At 39.9% G+C, this 26,835-nt stretch overlaps 1 protein-coding gene across 4 annotated transcripts in view; it reads left to right on the forward strand.

Annotated features, from left to right (window-relative positions):
* MYZAP (myocardial zonula adherens protein) overlaps positions 1-26,738 on the forward strand; it is a 53,046-nt gene extending 26,308 nt beyond the window's left edge. For 3 of the 4 annotated variants that reach the window (XM_077185257.1, XM_054642020.2, XM_077185258.1), the window contains exons 9-13: positions 320-405; positions 2,542-2,647; positions 12,831-12,914; positions 13,329-13,429; positions 14,978-17,610. In XM_077185257.1, coding sequence (XP_077041372.1) covers positions 320-405; positions 2,542-2,647; positions 12,831-12,914; positions 13,329-13,429; positions 14,978-15,080 — 480 coding nt within the window. In that variant the 3' untranslated portion in view covers positions 15,081-17,610. Of the gene's footprint in view, positions 1-319; positions 406-2,541; positions 2,648-12,830; positions 12,915-13,328; positions 13,430-14,977; positions 17,611-21,185; positions 21,861-22,506; positions 22,730-23,509 lie in introns of those variants that run through there. The other variant, XM_077185259.1, reaches the window with a different exon arrangement.
* Positions 26,739-26,835: the final 97 nt, after the last annotated feature.

Genomic DNA, 26,835 nt, shown 5'->3' on the forward strand with positions numbered 1-26,835 from the left:
GTAATAATGTGGACAATTTGACTTTATGTAGTTAAAGATTTTGATGACTCATCTTTTTATTGAAAAAAAATCAGTTTCAAGTACAGCCGTACATCTTCATATAGGAAATTGAAAACTGATCTTGTTTCCATGCATAGCTGGGAAGTTGATTTTATTATTATGTATTCTGTCCTCTTTGGCTATAGGAAATACATGAATTTTGTTTAATCAGCTTCTATTTTAATTTCACAAATGATGTTTTGAATTGCAATGAAATATGCTTTGTGAAGCCTTTACACTTTTATACATGGAGAACTGAATGATAACTTTTCTTGTTTAGGAACGTCATCAGCTGAAAAAACAACTTGAATTAAATGAACTACAAATATCTGGAGCAAAATCTGAAAACAACTCTGACAGTGAAAGGTGAGATATAACTTGCCTGTGGAACTTCTACTAGGAAATGTGGTTTTTTTGTTTTTGTAGACATCTCAATTTGCCTTTTCTAACTTTAAAACTGCAGTGTGGTAGAGGGTAGGGATTGTCCATCTGAATGTAGGTTTATTGACATATAAAATATCAAGACAATTATTTTTTGCAAGAATGACCACCTTCATGCATCTTTTCTGAAAAGTTGTTTGCAAATGTGCGAAGTCCTTTGTAGGTGGAACAAGCTGTGACATATCTATAGCTTGCATTTTTCTTAAACAAGCATTCCCAAATTCAGAAGAGTATGATCCTGACTATGAATACTTTCACTACCTAAACTCAAAGGTTTATATGACACTGCTTCAGTGGGTAAAGATGAATTATAACCAGAGACTGAATAACAGTGCTTGATTACTACTTACAGTTCTGTGGCACCCAGAAATTAAGTTTTAAGGTTTTGGGCTTCCTGCTGTTCTTTGGGAAGCATAAACATGAAAGGAGGTCCCTGCTGAGAGCTTCTCAGTGCCTTGTATTGATCTTTGACCAGCTTCTCTGGTTTCAGAGTAAGAATGGCTTTTCACAGCAGCCTGTTAAAATAATAACTTCAAATGAACAGATGTCGCTCACATACAACATAGAATATGGAGATGAAAGATAATTGCTGTTTTCCTTTACCTCTGAATAACACAGACACTTCTTGCTTCAGTGAATCCTTTCCAGTGTGAAAAGTTATGCTGCAGTAAAAGGGTAAAGGCAATGTTCAGGCAGGAATTTGTGCAATGCAGGCAAGCTCACAGTTGCAATCTATGCCATGCAAGCAATGAATCTGTGTTTAGATGATGCTGGTTTATTCTTAAATTGTCTTTACCTATCTGTACCTTATCAGACACTCAAGCTCCACCTTAGGAAGGATGTCTGTTCCATTTCTCCATTGCTATCAATGCTTAAGATTCTGACTTTTCCAACGAGATACAAAATATGTGCTAGAATTGCAATTAAAATATAAATTAAAGTTTTATGAGATGTTAATACACACAACTGAAAAACCTGCAGCAATGCTTTGAATTTTTTGAGTCCTTGTCAAAGTGCTGCTGTTATATTTCTGCAGAGTACTTCACTGTTAATAGAGACTCTTTTGGGGGAAACAGGATACAATTCAGTCATTCACTGGAATCACGTCCTACAGTTTGCCATCTGCTGCTTTGTCTTAGAATGGTTTTTCTATTTGCAGCTTTAACAGTTTTTTTTCTGCTGTGCACAGACCAAGATGAAAAAAGCCTTTTTGTTTTTGATTCCCCTCCTCCATTCTCAAATTCTGTCCAGTCCTGAATCTGGGAGTACAGCAGTTTATTTTGTAAGCGAGAAATTGCTTTCTTTGACAAATTTTAAGAATTGGACATTCAGATAAAAATGGAGACTCCCATGGCCAAAGAGACAAAAACTTATGAAAAAGCTTCACTCCAGTTTCCTTGCATATTCTTCAGCTACTTTTCTGACAAGCTGCCAAACCAGCTTGTGGCAGGAGTTCTGTGGGAGTTCACTTTCTGTATTAAACACATTTGAAGAAATGCAGAATCTATCTGAAGAGTTGTATGGACAAATTTAAACCATTCACAGCATTCCTGCTGACTGCTGAGGAGTTAATACTATTCCAGTTAGCATTCTGCTGCTGTTGGCAGCTCTGCCAAATTCTTGACTCCAGGCTCCCCTGCAGTAAGACAGTTTTGAAAGCAGACCTGCTTCCTGGCTTTTGTTTAGCATACATTTCCAAAATATTTGCAGGTAGTAGTAAGTCAGCCTAAATATGTCTCTCTGAAGCTAAAGATCTAGTTGTGTAAAAACCTTTCACTAAAGGGAAACACACCTTGAGATGAGTTTTGTCACATTGTTTAATTGTCAGCACTTCGGGCTCTGAGTAAGCATGTCAGTATGCAAGACAAAGGTGAGATAACTTGGGTGGAGACAGCCACTTGGACTAAGATCACATTAAAATGTACTTTGGACAATTTGACATCTGTCAGGGCAATTTGACCTGCCTGTCCTGATTAATGGTGGACTGTGGGGGTTGTTCTTGTTCTGCTTATACTGCATAGCTCCCCACTTACAGGCCTGATCCTTTGCATGTTTTGCCAGGTCACAGCATTTGGAGGAGGTAGCAGCCAGCCTGAGAGAGCGGATCAAGCATCTGGATGACATGGTCCACTGCCAGCAGAAGAAAGTCAAGCATATGGTTGAGGAGGTGAGATGTAGTAAAACAACTCAGAGTCTTTGGGGAACACTGATTCTTTTAGTACATAATCCAAAGAGAACTGTGTTCTTTGTGTAGTTGCTTTCTGCCACCTTTGTTGCAGTGGAAGTTGAGTGAAGCATCTGGAGCCAGTGAAGCAGAAAGAGTAGATGAAAGCAGTTTATTGCAGTGGCTGTGGGTTATATACTGTGATCTTTAGGCTGACACTAGTTCTGTACCTCTTCATGGGTGTTCAGGAAATGCAACACAACTTCCAGCTCAGAGGGTACCTCTGATATGATGCACTCTAGTCATTAATGGTCTCCTTCCTGTACAGAAGTGGAAGGCAAAAGCTGAGTTTATTGCTTTGTTCTTCTGGTTTTGGGAGATTTTGCTTGGGTTCTTTTGTTTGTTTAATATGATTCCTCACAGAAATAGGTGAGCAAGCACAGGTTCTCACTGCTCATCTCTTCTTACCCTGGTCTGGGGACATTGTCTTAGCTGCTGCCATTTCCTGTAAAATTTTAAGTGGAATTTTGCTTAGGATAAATGCTTTAGGTTACAGGCTACCTGTGTGTCAGGAAACTGTTCTGTGGTCAGAAGGCTGTAATTGCAAACATTTCTGTTTGTCCAAGTGGGAAGAATGTCATGGGAAATAGATAAGTTTAAATTGGAGCTTTACAAAGCTGACAGCTCTATTAGACAAGCCTCCTACTGCACAGATGATGGGTGTTCATGAGATACCTTTAATTTGTATCTGGACATCATACACGCAAGATATCAAATGTTTAGAAACCACTCAAATCTAAGGCATTCTTTCTGCATTTGTATTTATATGTATTTACATATGCTTTGTTTTATAAGATTCTGATGCAGCCCTTCTGTATGATCACATGTGTGATGCTAGTGTATTTTACACAGAGGGATTAAAGTTCTTCTGTTGTATCAGACATATCTTGAGGTTTTGGTTTTAGTTTAGTTCACCATTATCACTGTTTTTAAGCATCCTAGCTGGTCTAAAACAGAACTTACAGTCTTCATACCATGGCATTTTAATAAAGAAAGTTTATCCAGTCCAGTAATCCAATCCATCTAATTAATGGATTATGGGAACAATTATTTAATCTGCTTTGTATCTCTGTACACCAGAGTTTTTTCTGAAGGATTTGTGATATATGTGGCACCCTGAATGAATCTAGTAATACATGAGGATGGTGGCCTAAATTTTGCCCTTTATTACTAAATATATTTTAAACTTCTGGTTGTAACTTGACCTCTAGTGGGCTGCATTGGTATAACAAGTCCTTTCAGCTCTATCTTTTGTTCTGGAATAAAACCGCATAGAAAGCTTGAGCCAATGATTATCATTTCATTAATATTAGATTTAATGGGTAAGTTTAGCTTGCTAATTACTTGTAATGCTTGTAATGTATCTCTCCTGGTGCCTTGATATACACAGAAAGCCCTTCTAGACCATCTGGTTATCCTATTTAATGAATGTTAGGTGACCAAGTCACTATTAATTGTCAAACATGTCTGCTTCTAACTGCTGTCTAACTGCCTGCTTTTCAGATTCAGTTAAACCTCTATCACTCTTGACTGCCACCTAGCCATAGGGGAGATACTTTTGCTCTTTCCTTTAGTTCCTGTGTGTTTTAATTTTTATTTTAATTCAGCTTCCTTCTGCATGAACACCTGTGTAGCTACATCTATATTTTCACTAGTGAGCTAGCTAAAGACTCCTGTACCAGAGGTTTGATCAGGTCAGGTGGTACCAAATACATCAGGCATTTAATGTTTGTTTCTTTCTTAATTTTGTGCTATTTGTTGCTTGTGTTTGTACTGTGTTTGAGAAAATATCCATAATATAGTTGGCATGCCATGTTTTAAACTAGACTCTTGAATAATGGCCTAAAAATAGCAGTTTTAATAATGTGGAGAAGAGTAGCTGTTCACCATGGGGCAAGAGAAAAAACATTGCAGATATGTATGTCCTCAACTATCCAAGCATGTGGTGCTTTTCATGATTTTGTGTTTTTTCTTCATATTAGATAAGTATTTTTTGGCTTATTTTAAGCAAACACTTATTAACTATGCCATAGAAGCTGAAAAGTTGGCAACAAAAATATTGAAAAGGAATGCTATCTGAAGAGTCTGTTCTGAAGTTAGGTTGAAAACTAGTGAGCAGCAGCACTAAAAATATCTGCTAGAGCAAATAGGGAAGATTGCACTACTATTTAAGTCCCGGAAGACATGTTCATCAGGGTATATTTAAACACACATCCTCCCTACACTAAATTTAACTGATTGCAGAATGTAATGGCAAGGAATATCAAGAAAAGTGTAGTGAAAACCTGCCTTGTTACTCATTGCACTATTTTCATTACTGGTATCTGTAAAGTAACATGCCATCTTAGGGTTTATGAGGGTATTATAATCATATTGATAACTTGCATTTAAATAATTGAGAAAGAATAACCAAATAATTCAAAAGCTAGAAATCTTGCTTTCTGAAACACTTAGCTTCTCTGTGGCAGTCAATGGAGTGAGAACAGGCTGACCTGGGAAACTCAGGAGAGAAGTGGAAGGAAAGGAAGTAGTTAAAATTATCAGCAGAAATTGAAGCTGAAACAGGGCTACTGTTTGAGCTGCTAGGTGAGAAAGCCTAAACTTGCTTGACTACAGGATGAGCTTTGTTTACAATTAATCTTCATATATTGGACACAGGTTTGAAGTATAAATAAGGGCTTTACTCTTCCAGTGTAAATCATATGTGTATGCTGTTACCATCTCCAATTCAGAGAAATTGGAGAAATGGACATCACTTCAAAGGGATGCTGAACAAACAAGATATACTGCTTCAAACTCATATGGAGAACTGTCAAAATTGGACAAGTACTGAGCTGAATCTCCTGCTGAAAAAAATCACGGAGTAGATTGGAATAGATTGCTCTTAAGCCGTTTCTGGGAAAGATGACGGATCGTTTGCAAATCACAGATGCAGGGCATTCTGTAAAAGAACAGCAAGCAGCCAGGAGGAAGTGAAAGAGAAGCTTTAGAATGGAGTTTTGTGATGCAGCAGGCAACTCTTAACACCACTGGTGCTATTTTGATGGCATTTAAAAATGTGTTAGGAGCTGGTGGTCAGTCCTGACTTAGGCATGAAAGGGGATACTGCAGAGAAGCATCAGATGTAGGAGGCCATGGAGGTAGAGTATTAACACCTTCCTCTTTACAGATCTCATCATATTGGTATTGAATTCAATGATTACGTGATCTAGGGAATTGAGCCCAGGCAGAGGAGGACACTCACAATTCAGTGTGCTCACATTCCTTAGCAAAAACATATTTGCTTCTATTTTTTTTCCTCTGAAAAGAAATCCTTCCATTTCAGGCATTAATAGAAACCTTTTTCAACTTGATCTAGTCAAATCAGTCATAAATTAAATAGAAGCCTAGAAAATTACTTTCAGAAGAAAAATAAATGGGAGAAATAAGATGGAAATTTTCTGGAGTTGGTGACCTTCAACACCTCTGTGTGTTAGCTCTCATGCACACACATTTTTCATCCTCACAGGGATTCTTTTCTGTGAGAGCAAAAATTGCTGCTCATTAGTGCACCAGCTGAGCAGAAAGTTATCCTGCATGGTCTTAAAGCCTCATGTTCTCATTAGAGAGAGATTGCAGATGATTTATGGCTGACAGATTTATCCCTGTGTTGAACTTGTTTGTTAAACAAATCTATTTGTTCACAGCTTAGTGTAGTACGCTTTAAATGCAGTGCTGGCAGTTAAAAGTGCAGGACTTGCATTTTGCAGGTGTTTAGAAACCCAGCCCTTTTCTCATACTATTTTTACATCACAGGCTTTCAAAAACCAAGTGAGGAGACACAGATGGCCCGAGTGGTCACCCAAGGCTCAGTTTTTTCAGCCCTGGCCTTTGTAGATGTCTTAAAGTATGGCTAGGTAGAGCAAAGGCAATCCTGGTAAAAGACTGTTTGATGAGAGGAAGAATTTACAGGGAGACTCACGAGTGGAAGGCAGAGGCACAGAGACTTCAGGCCTTTCCACTGAGGAGTTTCCCTGCAGGGATGGGACTGGGCAGGCACAGAGGCACCACGGGAGGGCATGGGAAGCTGCTACCACACTGTTCCCTTCAGGGCTGAAATTGCTCTTGTTCTGTGAGAGGGGTAAAAGCTTCTCTTCGAAGTATCTATCTGATGGGTCAGCCAGTTCATCCTGTCTGTGCCACTGTAGGAAACGAGACTTTCAAGTAAGATAAATCAAATACAAAACATAGATTTTAAATTAGCAATATAATTATTTTGTGGCTTGATCTCAATTTCAAACCTGGAGAGATTTGAGAGAGGTTTAGTTTTGAGAATTATGCAATTCACTTTGAAATGGATTGCAATTTCATTGCCCAGTAAGCTTATTTTATATGTAATGTTGTTTCATTGTTGAGAAGCAGAGGAGGGAAGGAAATTAGCATTTACATTTTATAAGCTAGGCAAGGGGGTTGATGCAGATATAGGAAGCTGTTCTGAAGGGATCTGAAGAAAAAAGGATATTTGATCTCATGCCAAGAAATTATCTACAGAACTTAGATTTCACATGAAATTCCCCTAACGACTGAATTGAACTGTCTCTAGGTCATGGCCCATGAGCTGTTCTCCAGCTTTAGTCTCAGATTCCTTGGATAATAAATGGTGACCAGACACCAGGGAGAAGCTGTCTCCTGTTCTGTCGGGGAGGATACTTGCATGAAAGGACACAGTGCTAATGAGCAAATGATATCCCAAATACAGAAGAGACTTTGTATTGCACAAATGGGGCATAAAAAGAAGAAATTTTTCCAAAAAAGACTTAAACATCTGAAAACATCTGTATCAAGACACTTCAACTTCAGATATATAGTGAAATTTCCCTCTTTTAATATGGAAGAACAGTTTCAAGGTCGTGTAAGAGAAGCCACGGAGAAGGAGGAGAAGATGGAATTACCAACAACAGATGCCAAACTTTTATTAACCAAGATCTGCATTCCATAGTACCTGCCATAAAAATGAAACAACAAAAATGCAGAACAGGAAATGTAGAAAGAGAAACACACCTTGGGATTTTGGAGGAAGAAGATAAAGGACAGAACATGAATAACTTTCCACACCCTCCTCCCCCCCTCCCCAGTACAAGTGTTTGGCATTCCTCAGTGGACTTGAGCAAGCAGTACAATGCTTATCTGTTGGCAGAAGTAGAATCACTGCTGGTGTTTGGTGAGAGGGTTTATATATGCACAACATCAGCACTTTCAGCTGGGAATTGCCTGGCCAAGTCACAAATTAGAAACTTGCCCATCACTAAGGTAATGCTTAACGAGGTGGGTTGATGTGCAGACAATGAGCCAATGTCTGTAACTCATTAGGACATGTCAGCCCCTGCTTTAGCAATACATGGACATCAACCACTGGATAATGTGTTCATGGAGCTCATTCATTTAGGAAGGTCTCTACATTGGTGCATTAACCTAAATCAGTCAGTTACTTCTTTTGTAAATGCAATGTGAGGTTTAAAATACAAAAAGTGTAAGTTTAAGTGGACAAGTTGTTCACATGATTTAAGGAGGATTAAAAGGCAAAGGTGCTCATTCCTATTCACTGCATTATGCTCCCTGAAAAAGTTTCAACTCTTGTCTAGCCTCTCATAAATACCAGTTAAGGTCCAGTGAAATACAGGACTGAGGAAAATCCTGTTCTCCTTGTACAGCACTTACCTCTGCGAGCTCAGGCTGATGTATGTTGCAATGTCTTGTCTGTCTTGTTTTGTGCATGCTGTGTAGCATCTGTTTGTCCTGTGCAGTCATATTTCTGACTAATTTGTTCATGTCTCTGTATTGGTGTTACCGATGCTCAGTACATTAATGGTGAATGAATAAGGAAAATATAGATATACTTGCATAAAATGATACTTAGATATATTAAAACTATATGCTGGTAAATATTTTAAACTAATGGATAATACTGTTAAGTGGTAAATGGTGACTGAGTTTACCTAATAGCTGGATCTGTTCCAATCGAGCAGATCACTATATAGTTTAATGCCTCCAAATCTGTATCTGAGTTACTTAGAATAAAATAGTTTCCTATTTCAGGCCTTCTTTATAAAGGCTCTACATTTAAAAACAATTTTACTTTTCTCTCAAGATGCTTTTTCCTTCTGCTTTAATAGCTTTGTAATTCTGTTGACTTTTCATTCTAATACCATTAGTCACATATCCAGCATTTCTTTACAGACTCTTCCTTTTAGATCTTGCAGTTCTCCAACTCTTCTCTTGACTGTTCTTCTTAGGTATTCTGTCCATGAGATCAGTTTAATGCTGTTGACTCTTTCATCTCACTTTCCATCTTAGGGAAGCAAAGTTTAGTATTTACAAAGCCCATTCAAGTACCCTGACAATTGTTTGGTATTTGGAGAATCTATAAGGAGCAGAGATGACAAAGAAAGAGATCTTCATCGATGGGATGGACAAGAAGAATTGAATTTTCTGGGAGATGCAGCAAGATAAAATGACAATCTGAAGATTGAGGCAGTTTGAGAAATGACTTCCAGTTTCTTGAAGGAGACAAAAGCATAGAGGTGGTGACAGCAGCAGGGCAGAAACAAGGATGAGAGATCTAAAAAAGAAGTCTGTGACCATATTAATCCTGAGTCAGTGGATGAATTCAGGATGATTCACATTCCATGTTGGACCTTGCATGCTGATTCAGATAATTGGAAATTGCAGTGGGTATATGAAATGCAAGCTGCACACCCAGCACCACTGGCAGGGAGCTTCATGGATTGTGCCAGGATGGGGAGAGATTCGGTGCCCCTTCTCTGCCCAGCAGGGAAGTGCCAGGGGTGGCTGAAGGGCTGAGAGCACAGCATGCCCCTCAGTTGCTGGCACACCAGATAAATTACAAACTGGAGCTTGGGCCTTGTAGCTTTTCTCTTCCCAGCTTTGGAATAGTCAGATGTCTCCCAGCTGGAGAAGGGAAAGCAGGAGCAATGGATACAATGGGTTGGGGGAGGTAAGAGAGAATGCAGTGGTAGGAAGAAGGGTGACTGTGTGGTCCAGAGTTGATAAAGTCACATTAGTACTGTTAGCAGAACTGTTTTGAAAGGAATGAGCAGCTCATTAATGTAACTGATATTTCTAAGTATGTTGCTAGTTTTGTTTTAGTGCTTAATGTAGACAGGAAGGTTATAGAAATACAGGTAGAAATGTGGAGTCTTAACAATGTCAGGTCAAGAACTGAGGGCTAGGGAAAGTCTGTCTGGACATTTCTGGAGAAGGTTGGCAGAGAGAGCCTGAAGAATGTACCTGAATAGTGCTTGTAGAAAATGATGAAGAAATCTGAGAGGGTAGTTGTGCAAAAGCCAGGCTTGGGATAAAGTTGCTGAGTTCAGTGAGCAGAAACTCTTGAAGCCTGCAGACACAGCAAGGATGAGGTGGATTATAGACTGTGAGCATTGACCAAAGAAAACATAGGAACATCTTGATGATAATTTTATCCTGAAGCCAGTCCAGAAATTACTTAAATAAAAGAGTCAGTCCATGGAATTCTAGAGTCTTTGGCTTGCACTGATTTGTTTCTGACCATTCTGACCAGACTGTTCTGGCCACCACTCAGGCCTGGAGTTGAGTGCTGTGTTTGACCCATCTTGCTTCTCCTCTTCTCCTCCTTATCTTGTATTCAACCCAAAGTCAAAATCTATTGCTCTGACACCTGCTAGATGTTCTCTTGCTTTAGGCAGCTGCTAGAAACAAAGAAATTATCAATATGTGGATTTGTGGGGTTTTAAAATTTAATATAATAATATATTAATATATTCATATATTAATATAATCTCTTAGAGTTATTCCTGTTTTTCCTGGTTCCCTGTGACATACCCTCTCAAGGATTAATCAAATCAGCTTTTTCGTTCCTGATGTTAATGGCATAAGATGATGTGTACTCAAGTCCTTATTCAGTAAATAAACTTATTTTTATAGTAAATTACTGTGCTGGGATGTGTCATCTGTGTCAGGACACTTGTTTAGCCCTTGGCCTGCAGTAGCTGCTGAGGTAGCTGTTTGGCCAAGTGTTTGGTGGTGCAGAATTCCTGCTCCATTCTGAGCCTGCTTTCCTTCTGCAGTGGCCTCACAGGGCTCTGCTGTGTCCAGGGAGCAGGACTGCAGGACATTGGAGCTGAAACAGCCTCTCATTTTAGCACCTCAAATGCAGCCTCACTGCTGCATTTATTTCTCCTGAAATCTATTTGGGATGTGTGGCTGTGTCTGAGTTCCTAATGTTTAAAGACCCACCAAAAGGTTTTATATAGGTTACACAATTCACAGCCTGATCGTTCTGTAATAACCTGCATGGTCTAACCACACTGTTCTGTCTGGCTGCTCGACTGAGACACAGAGCATGTGATGATATTCTGCATATTCTCTGCAGAAAAGAAGGTGGATTTAAAAAATCTGGTGTAATTCTGGGGCAAAGGCATGGTTTTAATGGGTTCTGACTGGTACCATGTAAACATGTTACAGAGAGCCTGGAGATACTGTTGTCTATGCTTCAGTCTGCTGCTCCCTGGAGCATCCTCACCAAAATACAAAATGTCTCTTTGGAGTTCAGTTCTGTGTTTGGGAAGGGGAGGAAGCTGTTTGTCAAAGTCTTCCTTTTTGTATTCTCTGTTAGATTTTAAGGTTCTAACCTCATCTTTGCCCTCAGACTATTCTAATAAAATAATTCAAAAATATCCTTAGGGAGCTGTCTTTCTCTAGCCAATGTGAAAAATAAGCAGAACTTGAATTTTAACTTACACAAAATCTATTTGTACATGATACTGGTGAACATAATGGTTACTGTCAGTTTATTTCACATCTTAGGTCTTTCTATCATAAATGAATATAAGTTAAGGTAAATGCCTGTGAAACACAAGAGTTGTCTTGCTTTTGGATGACAGATAGTTTAATCACTTATTTGGAAACAGAAATATTTTGTGTTTGATGTAAAAACCAGCCTAGGCAGCTGATGGAGTTGATTATTTTCAATAACAAGCAAGAATGGCTGTGTGCCAGTGTGATCACACAGCTGTGCTTGGCTTTGGGCTTCTTTGTGTGGCACTGATTATTGGTGTTAGTAATATTTCCTTATATGCATAGTAGGAGAATATTAATAGAGAAGAACCACTTGAAAGTCCTAAGAGAACAGTTTATCTTTTCTAAAGTGGAGTTTATTGGCAGGACTGAACCAGGGAAGACATAACTGACTTAATTCAGTCTTACTATTAAACAAAGTTATGATAAAATATGAAGCTCGAGGTATGTTCTAAGATTTTCTGAAAACGCTACAAGATGACATGGGTAGTTTTTCTATGGACTTTAAAAGAGGAAAAAAAGGAAAGACCTGATTTTGAGAAAGATGGATGATGACAGCACTCCTGTATTCTGTAACTGTTCAGCTGAAAACACTGTATGGTGTTTATGTTTTAGCTTTTCCAAGTAACAACTGATCATTGTGTCAGTGACATGTGATACCTGAAAGTCATGGAGACTAGATTAAAGTTCACTTGGTGTTACAGCTTTTCATTTTTCAGTTCAATATGTGTATTTGTTTTGCTTCTTTTTTTTTTTTTCACAGTTCTGTATGTTTTTGTTTAAATATTTTATAATTTCTAGCAGTAAATTTTTGGGAGAGTATTGTTTTCATTATTGTGCCTTGAGTGTTTTATCCTTCTCCTTTAGCAGGATGGGAATATTTATATTAATCATTGGTTTCCAGATACGCTGAAAAATTTTACCCTGGTGATGGGGATGTTAGTGTTTGTTCACAGCTTTGATTTTAATACACAGAGTTAAAAAGTGACTGGTGAGAATGCATGGAAAATTTGACCAAAGTATTCAGAAATGGTCATTCTTGCAATGACTGCCAGAAAAAAATGAATGTGTTCTGAGTGTTCCTTGATTTCAGTTTAGCTGTTCTGTAAAATGAATTCACTTTAGTAAAAGTCCACTGAATTTGGTAGCTAATCCAGGGATTAAAGCAGTTTGTGAATACTTACAGGTATTCAATTGTTTCTGAACAATAATATTAAATATGTTTTCTTCCTCTGATACCTAGATAATTTTCTCCCATCCCCATCAGACTAAATATCTTTGTTTTTCTTCATAGATTGAAATGCTAAGGAAGAAAGTAAAAGAAAAGGAATTATTTATAATACAGCTTTTAGACAAAATCTCTTTCTTAGAATGTGAGGTAAGGCATTACATTTTAAGTTTACATTATTGTGATTATTTTATGAAACCAAATTAAATTTGAACCAATGTCATCTAGTGCTAGCTGGATGTACTGTATGTATTTGCTGTTCTTCAAATGGAAATTAAACATATGACCAGTCATACAGTCAGGAGTGTGTGTAATAAAGTCTCAATATTCCCTCTAAGTTTCTTAACTTACAATTTGCTAATGGTTTTATAATGACTTAGGCCAGAAGCTTCTGAATAAAACTGTTGGTTTAATTTATATTCTTTCCAGAATTAAGGATCCCTTTATTTTATCAATACATACTTTTACACTGTTTCTTTTAGGGAAAGGGCAATGTGCAATTTTATTTCCTTGTTTAATTACCATAAATAAAATAAACTTGTGATGAAAATTACTGTTTCCCAGAATAAAGAATTGCAAGATAAACTGGACTACCTAATGGAAAACCAACAAAAGACCAATATAGAGACCAGAGATACTGGTGTAGAATGTGATCTTCCATACAGGTATTTACTTTTTCTGCTTGTTTGTAGGAAAATTCCTCATAATGTTCCTTATCAGTGTTGTATTAGTGAACCATTTTGCTAATGAACTGTTTGAGTGTGGAGTTTAAAAGAGTGCTTCACTCCTAGGTGCAGTTTACATAAGTGATTTATGGTTTCGGATTTATTTTTTTCTTAAAGATGCAAACATACTGCAAACTCTTGGGGAGGAGTTATTGCCAATAATGCAATTTCAGTCGAGAACTCAGAGAGGGGACAATGAGGTGTGGCAGGTTCTGGTGCAGAGTGGCCGCTGGCAGCGCTGCGGACAGGGACAGCTCTGCCCAAGCTGCCCAGCCCTGGCTTCGGGCACGCTTCACTCTGTGCCCGGAGGTGTGACCGGGAGCACTGGAGAGCAGGGAACACCCACAGGGAAGGGCTGCGGCATTCTGGACATTCCTGGCCCGGGCTGCAGGACTCCCAGGTAAACAGCGCCGTGACATCGCCACGGCTGCACTGGAACGCTGCGGCTGCTCCGTGCTGCCAGGGCTCTGAGCCTGGCTTTGGGAAGCTCAGGTGTGGTGCCAGGGCTCTGAGCCTGGCTTTGGGAATCCCGGGTATAGTGACTGAGGCTCTGAGCCTGGCTTTGCAAAGCTTGGGTGTAAGTGCCTCCCCTTCTCCCCTGCTTTCTCTGCCCTGAGCCTACAGCAGGGCACTGAGCTCTGGGAGCAGGGCTCTGCACTTGCACTTCAGTATTCCCCACAAGGCCCCACACAGAAGGGCAAAACAGGAAACAAACCAGTAAAATAAAGAGGACCACTTCACATTACTTTTATTACCCATAAGTAAACTTGTTCATTGTAACCGCTCTGCAAATTGAATTGTTTACTTTGAGGAATGTAAATTAGCATATGAAATCAGCAAGCAAACTAAAATTCACTTCATAATTTAAAAATACACTCATTTTGGAGTTCAGCCTAGAGCATATTTTAATGGCATGTGTTTTGGAACCTTAAACACACTGTTTTTTCACTCAGATTGTCAATAGAAACCTATCTTTGCCCTCTCTCGGGCCCCTCCGTATGTAAGCACAGCCCCTACTTATCTGATATTTTTCCTCTTTTTGAGATTTATCTCTTTGAAGAAATGCACCTCTGTGCAGTTTAAATTTCATGGAATTACTCTTAATGATTGTGTTCTTAAATGCAATACTGCTATCTTTCTTTGTTGCAGGACTCTTAGTCCTAATAACTTTATTGCTGGGCATTCCACTGTGAGCACCAGCAAATTCTGGCCTGTAAACATGTCAGTATCTGCCACGGATCTTATCAAATACTCTTTGTGGCAAGGATATTATAGAAAAGAAATTATACAAAAGAAATTTAATGGAATATTATATACAATTTTATAGAATATTATAGAATAAAGAAGTACGGAACATACCAAATGCACTGATATGTTTAATTTTAGCCTGTCAATATCAACACAAGGGTGCAAGTTCACTGCCATGGCATTACAGCTGTGTGGCACTCTGACCTTTACACTGTAAGCTTTCTCTTGTCTCCTGAACAGCACAAACTCTGAGACCAGAGCTCCTGAAAGCCCGAGGCCGGTGAGGACGTACACCCCGTTCAAGAGAGTGCTGGAATTCAGCACAAGGAGCAGCACATCCTGAGAGCCCAGCTCAGCCAGCTTTCCAAATATGAGCAGATCTTTGCGCCTTGCAGCTTGGTTAGATAAGTTTTTATCAGTTTAGAGGAGAGCAGCAGCATGGAGTCTTGCTAAATTTGTCCTGAAAGCAGCTCTTTGGTAACTTTTTACCTGAAGTCACTACTGATGTTAACTGTGAGGGAATAGGGAAGCAGCAGGCTGAGAGAAGCAGCAGTCAGGCAATATTGCTTCTTTAGAAGCTGTCTAGTGCAATGTGTCATTTCAAATGCCTGTAAGGACTTGTATAGCTGTACAGTTGGTTTTTTTTTTTTTGTCAATTGTGTTGTAATTCTGTTTAATTAATTAGGCTCTAATGTATTCTGTTGTCAGTACTACTGGAGCAGTACCTGAAGCTGTGCTGGCAGAGGGAATTTGTGTGGAAGCTCTGGAGCTGCCCAAACTGAGGGTGGCTCACACCTGTCCCAGAGACCTGGGGCAGCTGAGGGCTCTCTTCACCTGGGAGCAGCTCTTTTGTACCCAGCACTCTTTGTCTGGGAGGGAGAGATGAACTGGGCTGTTTAAAACAATTCCCTCAACACGTGGCAGATGAATATTGTGTTTGCAGCTCAAAACAGTAAGGGATAGAGCAGATTATAATGGAATTTGCTTTGTTGGACTGAGGCACTGGTTTGCACTTCTTCAGTCACAGGACAGAGTGACCATGGGTGACACATTCAGTAGCAATTATGTAGGAAAATCCCTGACACTTTATTTATTTACTTTTCTATAGGAAAAATAGGAGTTTTAATTAAACAAAAGTTTGCCTACTGCAACCTGCAGCAGTCCTTGCAATTCCAACAGCAATAGCAATCCTGAATCAGGATTTGGGGTTTTGAGTACTAAGTTTGTTTTTTTTTTTTTTGTCCAGACCACTTAAAATCTTATCTTTGGCTTCAAAGTAGCAACAGGAGCGACTGTATCTAGTACTGAACTAATTTAAATATATTTATAGGGTATTATTTACATCTTGTTTTGATCTTCCTCTCTTAGTGAGTTTAAAATGAAGTAGGAATATATTATTTAAATTCTGTTAACATGAATGAAGGACTTTTTTTTTTTTCTAATTACAGCACCTGCAACAGAAAACAAACAACTTAGGTTCTGTATGATCAATATTTCATGCAGTGTCAATCCCAGGAGGTGCTCACCTTGCCACAGAGCTTCACAAAGGGATTGCTTTTATCTCCAGCCTAATGCAATTCAGTCCTGTCTATTCAAATCAAGTACACTTACTAAAGCTGTATTTAAAATAATAATGTTGAACACACAAGAAGATGAATAATAACTCTGATTTCAGGGATAAGCTTTGTACCCATGAAATCTTATCTCCATCTAGTGGCTGATAACAGCAAATATTTGGACAGTATCTGTTTTTGAAGAACAGGACACTAAAAACTAATCCCAACAGGTATCTTAATGTCCATTAGGGATGCAACTAGGTCTTACAGAATGTTTGTTAGCATTTCTGTGCCCAAACAGTCCCTCTGTAATTCAGGACTTGAATTCTGGATCATGTTTTGTGAAAATTACTTTCAAACTTAAGATGAATGGATGAAGGTGGTAGTTTTAGATAAAAGGAAATGCATGTTGCTGCAAAAGACATTAACTGACAAGTTTAAAAAAGTGAAAATCCTTTACCCCTCTGATTTTGGCCAGAAGTCAGGAAACAGAGCCTGATGACTGTGAGGTGCTCAGTGAATGGTAGTAGAGGGCAGGGTAAGTATCAAAATGATGTTTTGACACAGACTCAAAGGAAGGTCATTCTACTTTTAATATACTCCTGAGGATCTCCTGAAAATGCTGCAAGCTATTTTTAACTCTGAGACTTGCAACATTATGATAATCTGCTCAAGACTCTACGAGGAATGCAGCAAGGCCTTAAGTTTTTACTGTAAAGGTGTTCTGTGTAAATTTTGTCTTGACTGTTTGATGAAATACAGTATTTTTTTCTAAACCAAATAAGGACTAAAGTCAAAGCTGTATTTTAAGAGCATTTTGACATGCAGTGAGCTGGATGACTATCACTTGATTGGATTACTGGTGTAGATTTGGTAACTGAAGAACAGAAGAGGAAGTGTATTTATATCATTGTGCTACATGAAAATGTAGAGCTTTCCAGTCAAATGAGCAGTAATATAAACTAGCATAGATAATAACAAACCTGACTGAAAAGATTGTAACACTTCTGGATAAATTTTCTCAATTTGAGACTGAGTTAATTAGTACTATCACATTAGAAACTAGTAAAATTTCTGTAAAAAGCAATAAAAGCCATATAGGAAGGTCCCAGAAAGTACACTAAATGTAAGTCAATTGTATGACTACATTTGTACCATGATAAGTATTCTTTTGTGATTTATTCCAGATACTCTGGAAAGTATTTTGGGATACACTTTTCATATATGCTGTACAAATAATGTATTACATTGTATGCTTTTAATACATCCGGTATGTAGGAATGAAAAGGATAAATTGCAATAAACACTGTATTTAAACTTGTTGTTCTGTTGTGTGAACAGTCTTTTGGAAATAAACCTACCTTAAAAGGTTGCAGACTCTTGCTGTTCACAACCTTGTTTGTTCCAAACATGTGGGAATGGAGAGCGGCTCCTGCGGAGCCTCGATGTTCCCGTCGTGTTTCCTTTGGCACGCGGGCTCCTGAGAACAGGAAGGCACTCCCTGCCTAAAGACTCTCAAAGCCAAGTCACAAAAGTAGATGAACTCTTTCATGAAATAAAAAACTATTGACTTGCACAGGATAAACAAAACTGGGCAGCACAGCTCTTGGAAAAAACTCAACAGCTTCAGATCATCCAGATAACATCTGAATCCATCTGGGATGATGCTCTCCAGGCTTCAGCAGGATGAGACTGGGATGGTTGTGGCACATCTTTATTTACAGGTTATATCCACTTACTGATAATAGAGATTTATTTTTAAGACTATAAAAATAATCTACATGTCAGCTAAAGAAGAGGTTGTGCAAACACGATAATCACAGTGTCACAGGTTTGTAATGCTCACAGGAAGAATGTCAAGTTTTTAACTCAAATAATGCTTTCCTATTTACATGTATTCAGCTCAGATTGCCAGAAAGCCCTGATAAAATCTTGTTGAGATGGGCAGTGCTTGGTGCTGAACCTCCAGCATGGAATTCTGGGAGCTGGATACAGATGCTTTTCAAAGAGCTTTAAATATTTGACATCTGAACATTTCTGCATATGGAGGGATGAGAAGTAAGTTCTCTGTGCATGAAGTGTGTAATTCTGCACAGGAAATCCCTGCTCCACAGAATGGAGAAGGGCATGCTGAGAGTTTCATTCCATTTACATTTTACTTCACTCTTGTTCAGCCCCTGGGGCTATTTGCATGTTTAAAAGAAGAAAAGTGCAGAGAGACCTGAGTTAAGGCCCTTCCAGCCCTGCCTCAAGCACAAGATGGAAGGAGCACAAGATGGAAGGAGCACAAGAAAAGAAAGACGCAGGAGCCATTTACAACTCAAGGTATGTGAATATTTTACAAATAAAAAGGGACTTGGTGATTTAAAGAGAAAATACATAGAAATGGACATCTGTGAGGTTACAATATTCTGTAAAGGCAAGTGGTATGTAGGCAATGCAATGATCTCATGGTTTCTTCCCAGTACATTGATAGGTATAAATACATATAGATTTGCTTTTGAAATGTTTGGGAGTTTTTTTGAGAAATAAGTTTAAGGGAGGAGTTGTTTTTTTAAGGAAAATAAAATGAATTATTATAAAGGTGCATCATGCTGATAAGAAATTATTTTTTCCCTAAATGCAATAAAAATTATTCAGTTAAATTCCAAATACTCATACCATTTTTCTTGTTATTTTGGGGGTGATTTACATTGAATGTTTCCCTTGTTTCCTCTCAAAACTCCTGAGCAGAGAAATGGTAATGGTAGTTCCTGCCCCCCCCCGGCCCAGATAAAAACCCTATAAACTAAAGATTCTTTTGCTCCTTTTCCTAATGAAAAGAAGTAACATTTTATAAAGTTGAATAATAATACTAAATTACTGAATCTATATTTCCTTCTTTAAGTTTGTACTGAAGTTGATGCTGGCTCAGTAGCATGGTGTCTCAATACTGTCCTCTTGTTCACAACCAAGAATATATTTGTTCCAGCACGTTCCAAATTTCAGCTACTTGCTCATCATTCTGGAACTGTGGGTTACCTGTAAACAGACAATGTTATTCCAAAATTTAACGCTCCCAAACTGTAAAGATGAACAATATTCCTTCCCAGTGAACTTGGACAAATACAGACTCAGTGAACAGTATTACAAGTGAAGTACAGAATGATCAGGTGAGATTCCCAGAAGCCATGTTATTAACGCTTTATTATCTTCATTTTTTGCTCTACTTTTTTCTGTGTTTATACAATTTAGCACATAAATTGAACCCTCTGTAAATTGCTTTTCTGTACATGTCACAAAGCAGCTGAACATTTTGTGAGAGCAGTGCTCTAATGAGTTTATTCCTTCTAGATCCTCATTTCCCTGCTGGCAGGAGCAGTTTCCGTGCCGTGTTCCCCACTCTCTCCTGCCTTCAGGATCAAGTGCTCCTTCTTGCAAGATGCCCAAATGTGACAGAGGTGCGTGACTTAAACTTGTGTAACAGAGGCAGCAATTCAATGAACTTGTGTCCAGTAACTGCGGGGGATCTCCCGCTGAGAAAAACTCGGGGATTTCCCTGAATCTTAAGCAAAACCCCCAGGGGATTTTCCACGGATGATCCAGGTAGTGCGTAACAGATAAAAGATGTCGAGAAACTTGGATAGCATACCAGATTGTGTGCTATTGTGTGGACTGTGGAGGAGGAAAAGTCAGAGTCTGCTGCAGCGCTGACCTAAAAAAATTGCTAAAAGGTGTCAAATTGCTCTCAAACTCAAACCCACAGGCTTTCAGCGCTGCTCCGCACGTGGCACGCGTGCTGTGCAGGGCACACACCGCAGCTTTCCCAGCTGCTGATGCAATTCTCGTAGGATGAAGGCGGGTCCCCAGCGCGGGGCAGAGCGGCCCGCGGTGCCGCAGCCCCCAGCGCTCCCTCAGCGCTGTCCCAGGGCCGCGCCGTCCTTCGCCTTCCGAGCAGGTCGGGCCCCGCCGCCGCGCCGTCACTTCCGGCAAGATGGCGGCCCGCGGGGCTGTGCCGGGTGCCCATGGCGGCGGCTCCGGGGCTGCGCGGGCGGGCGCTGCCCGAGCTCCGCGAGATGCTGAGGCGGCAGGAGCGGCTGCTGGCCGACCGGTGAGGGCAGCCGGAGCGCGGGCGCCGAGGAGCGGGCCGGGCTTCCCGCCGACTTTGCCCGTCCCCTAGCAGGCCGCAGAGGACGAACCGCCCGCTCCCGTTCGGCGCCTGCGGGGCTGGGGAGGGCGCGGGTAGCCCCGGGCTCCAGCGGCTGGGGCTGCGGGCAGCGCTCAGGCTGTACATGGCCGTGTGGCTCTGCCGCCCGCGGGCACAGGGATGGACACCTGTCCTGTGAAGGGAGGCTGGGAGGGTTGGGATTGTTCAGCCTGGAAAAGGGAAGGCTTTGGGGTAACCTAAGTGCGGCCTTGCAGAACCTGAGGGGAGCGTACACGAACGATAGGGCAAAACCATTTGCGGGAGTGTGTCGTGACGGACGAGGGAAGGAAGGGGTTCAAATGAAAGAGAGTAGGTTTAGATTAGATACAGAAGGAAGGAATTATGCCCTGTGAGGGTGGAGAGGCACTGGAACAGAAGCTGTGGCTGCCCCGTCCCTGCAAGTGCTCGAGGTTGTGTGGGGCTCTGAGCAGCCTGGCCTGGTGGATCGTGTCCCTGCCTGTGGCACGGGGTGGAACGAGATCATTTCTAAGATCCCTTCCACCCAAACCATTTCATGGCTCGTGTGTTTCACTGACAACACGTAGGTAGTGCTATGCTGCAAATGCTTTGCATCTTGCTGTGTTTCAGAAGTTTAGTATGTAAATAGGAAACCTGCCCCATTTAGCCATTCTAATAAAACTTATGTATTTCTGGTTGAAATAGGATTGTTTATAATAATTTTTGGTTTTTTGTTTCTTTGTTTTAGGAAGTTCATTGCTAGGCTTCCAGATAAGGGTAAGAAGATCTCTGATTTTGCTGAAAAGCTGAGGCTTGCCATTTCCCAAGAGGAAGAAGTAGCCAGGACAGCTGAGCTGTTATCTGCTGTCAGGTTGGAGTTTCAGGCAAAACAGGAGGAGATTAACGCAAGCAAACAAGAAGTTGTCCTAATTGAGGACACAGTGAACAGTGCAGATCCCTCAGTCATTAATGAAAACTCTAACATTAAGGACATTTCTGACACTTCTGCTGAAAGGGAGGAGGAGGCAGAAGAAGATGCGACAAATCAAAGGACTCAGAGGAAAAATAATAAAGTAAAGACTGTTACAAAGGATCAGAATAGTTTTTGTGAAGATGTCTCCAAGTCAGCCACCAGCAATCACCTGAACAATGATCAGCAAGTGTCCCAGAACAACACTGAGGATGGGACAGAAAGTACAGCTGCTTTGGACAATAGTAAAGAAGCCTTGGTTGATGCCTTTCAAAAAGTTACAATTGCAGATGGGGAAAACAGTGAAAAAATATTGGAAAAAGAGCAGGATGTGGCAAAACACAGGGGCAATGTATTTGGAAGCCAGCATCCCAAGACACCACATTATATTGAAGTTCTAGAGGCCAGAGCCAAGAATCCAATCATAAAAAAACCCAAATTTAAAACAAATGCGTGAGTACAGATCTTTTCTATGTGCATAAAATGGGAAATGGTACAGAACAAGCATGATGGCTTTGTTTTCTGGTGATGATTAAAGAGATTTAAAGTCTCGTGACACACAAGGTTCATGTGTTGGCTCTGTAGCTTTTAATGCCACAGAATCTCAGTGCTGAGCAGTGGTTTCATTCCACCCATCTGAAACAACTGTCATGAATCATCATAGAATTTCATAGCTTAAGGTGCAAAACTACTAAACAATTGGTAAAACTTTTGGATCAGTTCTAGAACGTGTAGAACTTTAATAGCTGGAAGTGTTTTGCTTTTTCTGCACTTTTAGGAAAATTACAATTTACATTGTCTGTTCTGGTAGCAGTAACAGTTTGTACCTTGTGTGACTCCCACAGCATTGCTACTTCAGTTTGCTAATTAATCAGCAAACCAGTTTGGTTCATTGCCAGGAGTAACTTTTGATACTGTCTCTCTGTGGAGAAATAGCTCTGTTTTCTCTGAGTGCTGTTTACTTTTTATTTGTCTATGTTTCCATAGCACTTCAGATTTATTTTCAACTCTTAGGTGTTAAAAGTAAGTTTTGAAACTGGAGTTGTTCAACCTTGTGATGCAACTTTGGATCACAGCACAGGTGTTTTATGTCTTCCAGACTATCAGGAGAGCAGAGTGGATCATCTCATGGTTCCTCTTCCAGTCGATCACCCGGGGGATTGGGCTCTCCAGTTCCTCCAGAAGAGAGGAGACTCAGAGATAAGAAACATTTGGATGACATCACAGCAGCTCGACTGCCACCACTGCACCACTCCCCTGCCAAGCTGTTGTCCATAGAGGAATCCATAGCAATTCAGATACAGCAAAAAGAAGCTTATGAGGTATGCATTTACAATCTGGTCTGAAAATTATATCACTCCCAAAACAGAAAAGATAAAGGGAGCTTTTCTTAAAGGTGAATTCAGATGGGAAGACTTTGAGGAGAGGTACTTTGTCTTGTATTTGATTCTTTTAATGATATAATTAAAGAATGTATTATTGCTCTCTGAAAGTGTTGGTTGTACATTAAACAAAATCTTTGTGTGTTAATATGCTGACCTTATTGCACTCACTTCACCTCTGACTAGAAATTTAAATGTACACTTTCCCTATTAGTGATGACAGAGCTTTTGTCCCTTGCATAAATGAAGGCCTAGCAGTATTTGTTATTCTTAAAAATATTCAAGTATCTACATTTCCCTTAATTTATTCTGTGTCTGAAGAATCCAGGTTCTGAGGTTCTAAATTCTGTTATATAATGGATTTTGACTTTCCAGGTAGAGTCAGGCTAATGTTTAAATTAGACACTACTGTAGAAGTGTTCTGTTAAAACTGACACTACTGTATCACAGGTGGGGGCTGCCAGATGGAGAATTTCAGCTCTTATTAAAAAGAGTCAAATATTAATAGCATAGTTATGTATAAGTGTGAAAAGAAAACTGAAATTTGAAATTTCTTTGCTAGTTGCTAAAACTTTTAATTAAGTCCACTTTGGAATTACTGATATTGTTATTATTATTATCATTATTATTTCAAGTTTATATTTTAGTATATTAGTTTATTCATGAGAATGACAAATGAACACTTTTTCTAACCTTGTCTTTTTTTTTTTCCTGACATAGGAAATGCAAGCCAAGCTTGCAGCACAGAAGCTTGCAGAGAGACTGAATATAAAAATGCTCAGGTTTGAACCAGAGGGGGAGGCCTCAATGCAGTACAGAGAAGTGAGAGATGAAGATTATTTTTCAGCAGAAGACTGAATGCATGGAAGGGTGTCTGTGGATGAGCTGTGTAACTGATCTTTATGCAGTACTTCTTAAAACCCAAACCTGAATATTGAGAATGCTTCATCTTGTCAGCTTTTTCTTAAAATCTTCACATGACAGCTCCAGGAAGGGTTCATAATAAATATACATGTCACAATTATTTATCAGTCTTCTTTGGGGACTGTTCTTTGAGCACTTGGGGCAGCTAATTCTTGTAGAATGCCCCATAGTTCTCAGCTTTAGCAAAGTAAGCTCTCTAATACAGTTTTGCAGGCTAGGACGGGTCAGCTATAAGAGAAAGTTTCTTCTGTGTAGAAATCTGATTGCAAAGGGCTTTGGCACAAAACATGTCCATAAAGAAAGCTGAGGTGCCTGTGAACTGCTCACATGTCTTGTGTAAAGCTCTTGTCTTGTATAAATGTGAGCTACTTCTTTTACCTATTTAATATTACCTTTCATGGTATGGTGAAAATACCTGCCCAGAGAGTTACAATAAATACCTGATCTTTAGGCTGTAAGGTAACTTCTTACCACATGAGAACTTATTTCTCTGCCTGCACCTTAAAATAACACTTGCTGCCCTTACCTTGTAAATAGCTAAGAATTCAAAGTTATTTTGTAACTCAAATTCTGTTTGGGCTTTAAGGGACTCTGCTGTTTGGTTTTTGGTTATTATGGCAAAGCACATTAAGAGATCAAGTTCATCTGAAGACTTTACTATTTTATTAAAGATTTTTATGTTTTTCTGTATTTTTGTACACTGCTTTCATACTTTGGATGTACTATTTTTCATAGCCCAATACTGTAAATGAAAAGATCCACCCTCTGGTTTTCTTGGAGGAAGTGTTGTGTGTATTTTTAAGTTTTGGCTGTTATTTGAAGACAAAAAAAACCAAACTTCCTTACATGACCATGAACAATAATATGAATTTTGAAAGATAAGGAACACACCTGATAAGTATTTATTTCACAATGGTATTTTCACTGTGGACTAGGATTTTCTGAGCCTAGTTTGAGCTCAGTTCCTTAAAGCAAACCTCAGAGATTCCTTGTATAGCCTGGCAACCTGTTTTCCAAGATGTTGCCACAGCTCTGTGTGTGCAGGGCTGTCCCTGGATGTTCCTGCAGGAATGATGTCTTTGGAAGCCAAGGCTGCTCCAGCTGCAAGTCATTGAAAAAGCTGCATGGAATGAAAATGTGGGAGGAAGGTCTCAGCCACTTCTTAGTGCAGGCAGCACTTCCCTAGCAGGCAGGAACTCTCTCCCAAGTGCTCCACAAGCCCTCCTGGGCAGTCCCTGTGGCACAGTCCATACCCTGGCACTGCAGTTGGACACGTGGAACTGCTGCTCCTTGTGATATTTTTTGACTAGATCATCTCTTGCTCTTTGCTGAACCCTTTCAACTCTTGCAGCCTTCTGGTTCTCATTGTTCATTGGCTTCTCATCAGCTGCTCTTCCCTTTTTCTCATTAGGCTTACTTACTGTCACTAAACCCAATGTTCTGCCTCCCACCCATTCCCTTTCCAATGACATGCTGCTGTGTGTGTGTGTGACTCCTGCCACTGCTACCTTACCTTGCTTTCTGGAACTCCATCTAAATACCAGCTGTGCACCTCCTATGTGCCTCAGTCCCTTGAATACCTCACAGAGACCTCAATATCTTTGTAGTTTTGCCATAACTGCTCTCCTGAGGCTTTCCTTATTTCCTGATTTGATTTCAGTCTCTGCAGGTGTTTGTCATTTCCAGGCCTTCTCACCTTTCTACCTTTTTTTCATACTTGGAGTTTTTTCCCCTCCTCTCTTGTCTATGCTCCTTCATCATCCTCCCAGCTTCTCACCATCACTGGCCTTTGTCAGCACAATTCTTTGGTTTGTTTTCAGCCATTCACATTGATCCCTCAGCATCCCTATTGATGACCCAGTGGATCTCAGTTGTGCCTATTTCTGTTCAGCACGTGGCTCTGACTCACAGGCCAGAGGAGTGGGTGCAGTTCATCTCTCAGATCAATGCTTTCCATGCTGCCACCTGCTTGCCCAGCTGCATCTTATCATCAGCTCTCCCATTACTGCAGTTTGTACTGCTCAAGGACAAGCAGCCTCAGAACTGGATTGGCTTTCCCTGTGCTGTTTCATGAAACATAAATCACCACTTCCATGCTGTTTGCATCTCTTCCCCTGGTTGGCATCCCTGCCCTTACCCTGTACTGGCTGTGCTCTCACACCTCTGTGAGCTGCTGTGTGTGTGTTTTCTCTCTGCTGGCTTTTCTGTGCTGAAGGAATTCACACAAAGCTATGCAGTTAGGGACTTGTTTTCCAGAGTACTCAAATTTACCTCTTCCTAGGCTTCTGCTGAGCACACACTTCTGCTAACTAAACCAACTCTTTTTTTTTTTTCTGCTATTAACACATACTTTTGCTCTCTAAACTTGGTAAATTAAAGGCAGTTTTCTTGACCTTTATTTTGATAGCATTTAACATGTTGGGTTTTTGCCAAAATGATCCCTGAATGGGCAAACTTCCCCTTTAAGGGGAGGTAGGGTGGGGTGGCAATCACGGTGGTAACAGGTGAAGTTCATTATGTGCTCATTAAACAATCAGCAGTTGGTCAGTGCAGTTTTGGGGAGTTCTTGTGGAGGAGAGTCTTGTGTGAATGCCAAACCAAGCTAAAGGTATTAATTTTGATTTATTATTTTAAAGTTTGCAAAACCTAGAAGCTTTCCTGGGGGCTATTGCTTCTGAGCAGAGGTGTGCACTTTGAATTAAGATTCTGTGAATGATAGAAAGCAAAGGTTTAAAGAGTCCTATGTTGAGGATATGCAGTCCTGAAATCTGTGAAAGGTTAGAGCACAAGAGGATCATGAAAGGATTTGCTGGATAATGAAAGGATGAATCATTAAATGGTTTAGTCACATTGAAAAAAAGTTCTGATTGAGTACGGTATTGCTGTTGTGTATTTCATTGTTTCCCAGTTCCAGATCATGTCCAAATGTATCTGAGAGCTAAGGAGCTTGTTCTCTGTTTTGAGAATGGACTGCTATATTGGAATGGGTTGTTAACACAGTAAAAATAAAGAATGGATAATGATATATTTTTGAAGTTGTTCATGTGAATAATGTTTTGTTTTGACCACGTAAAATTTAGAAGAGAATGGGAACTCTTTTGCTTCAGTGCTTTACAAGGAAA

This window comes from Agelaius phoeniceus, chromosome 13 (assembly GCF_051311805.1).
Source record: "Agelaius phoeniceus isolate bAgePho1 chromosome 13, bAgePho1.hap1, whole genome shotgun sequence".
Classification (NCBI taxonomy): domain Eukaryota; kingdom Metazoa; phylum Chordata; class Aves; order Passeriformes; family Icteridae; genus Agelaius; species Agelaius phoeniceus.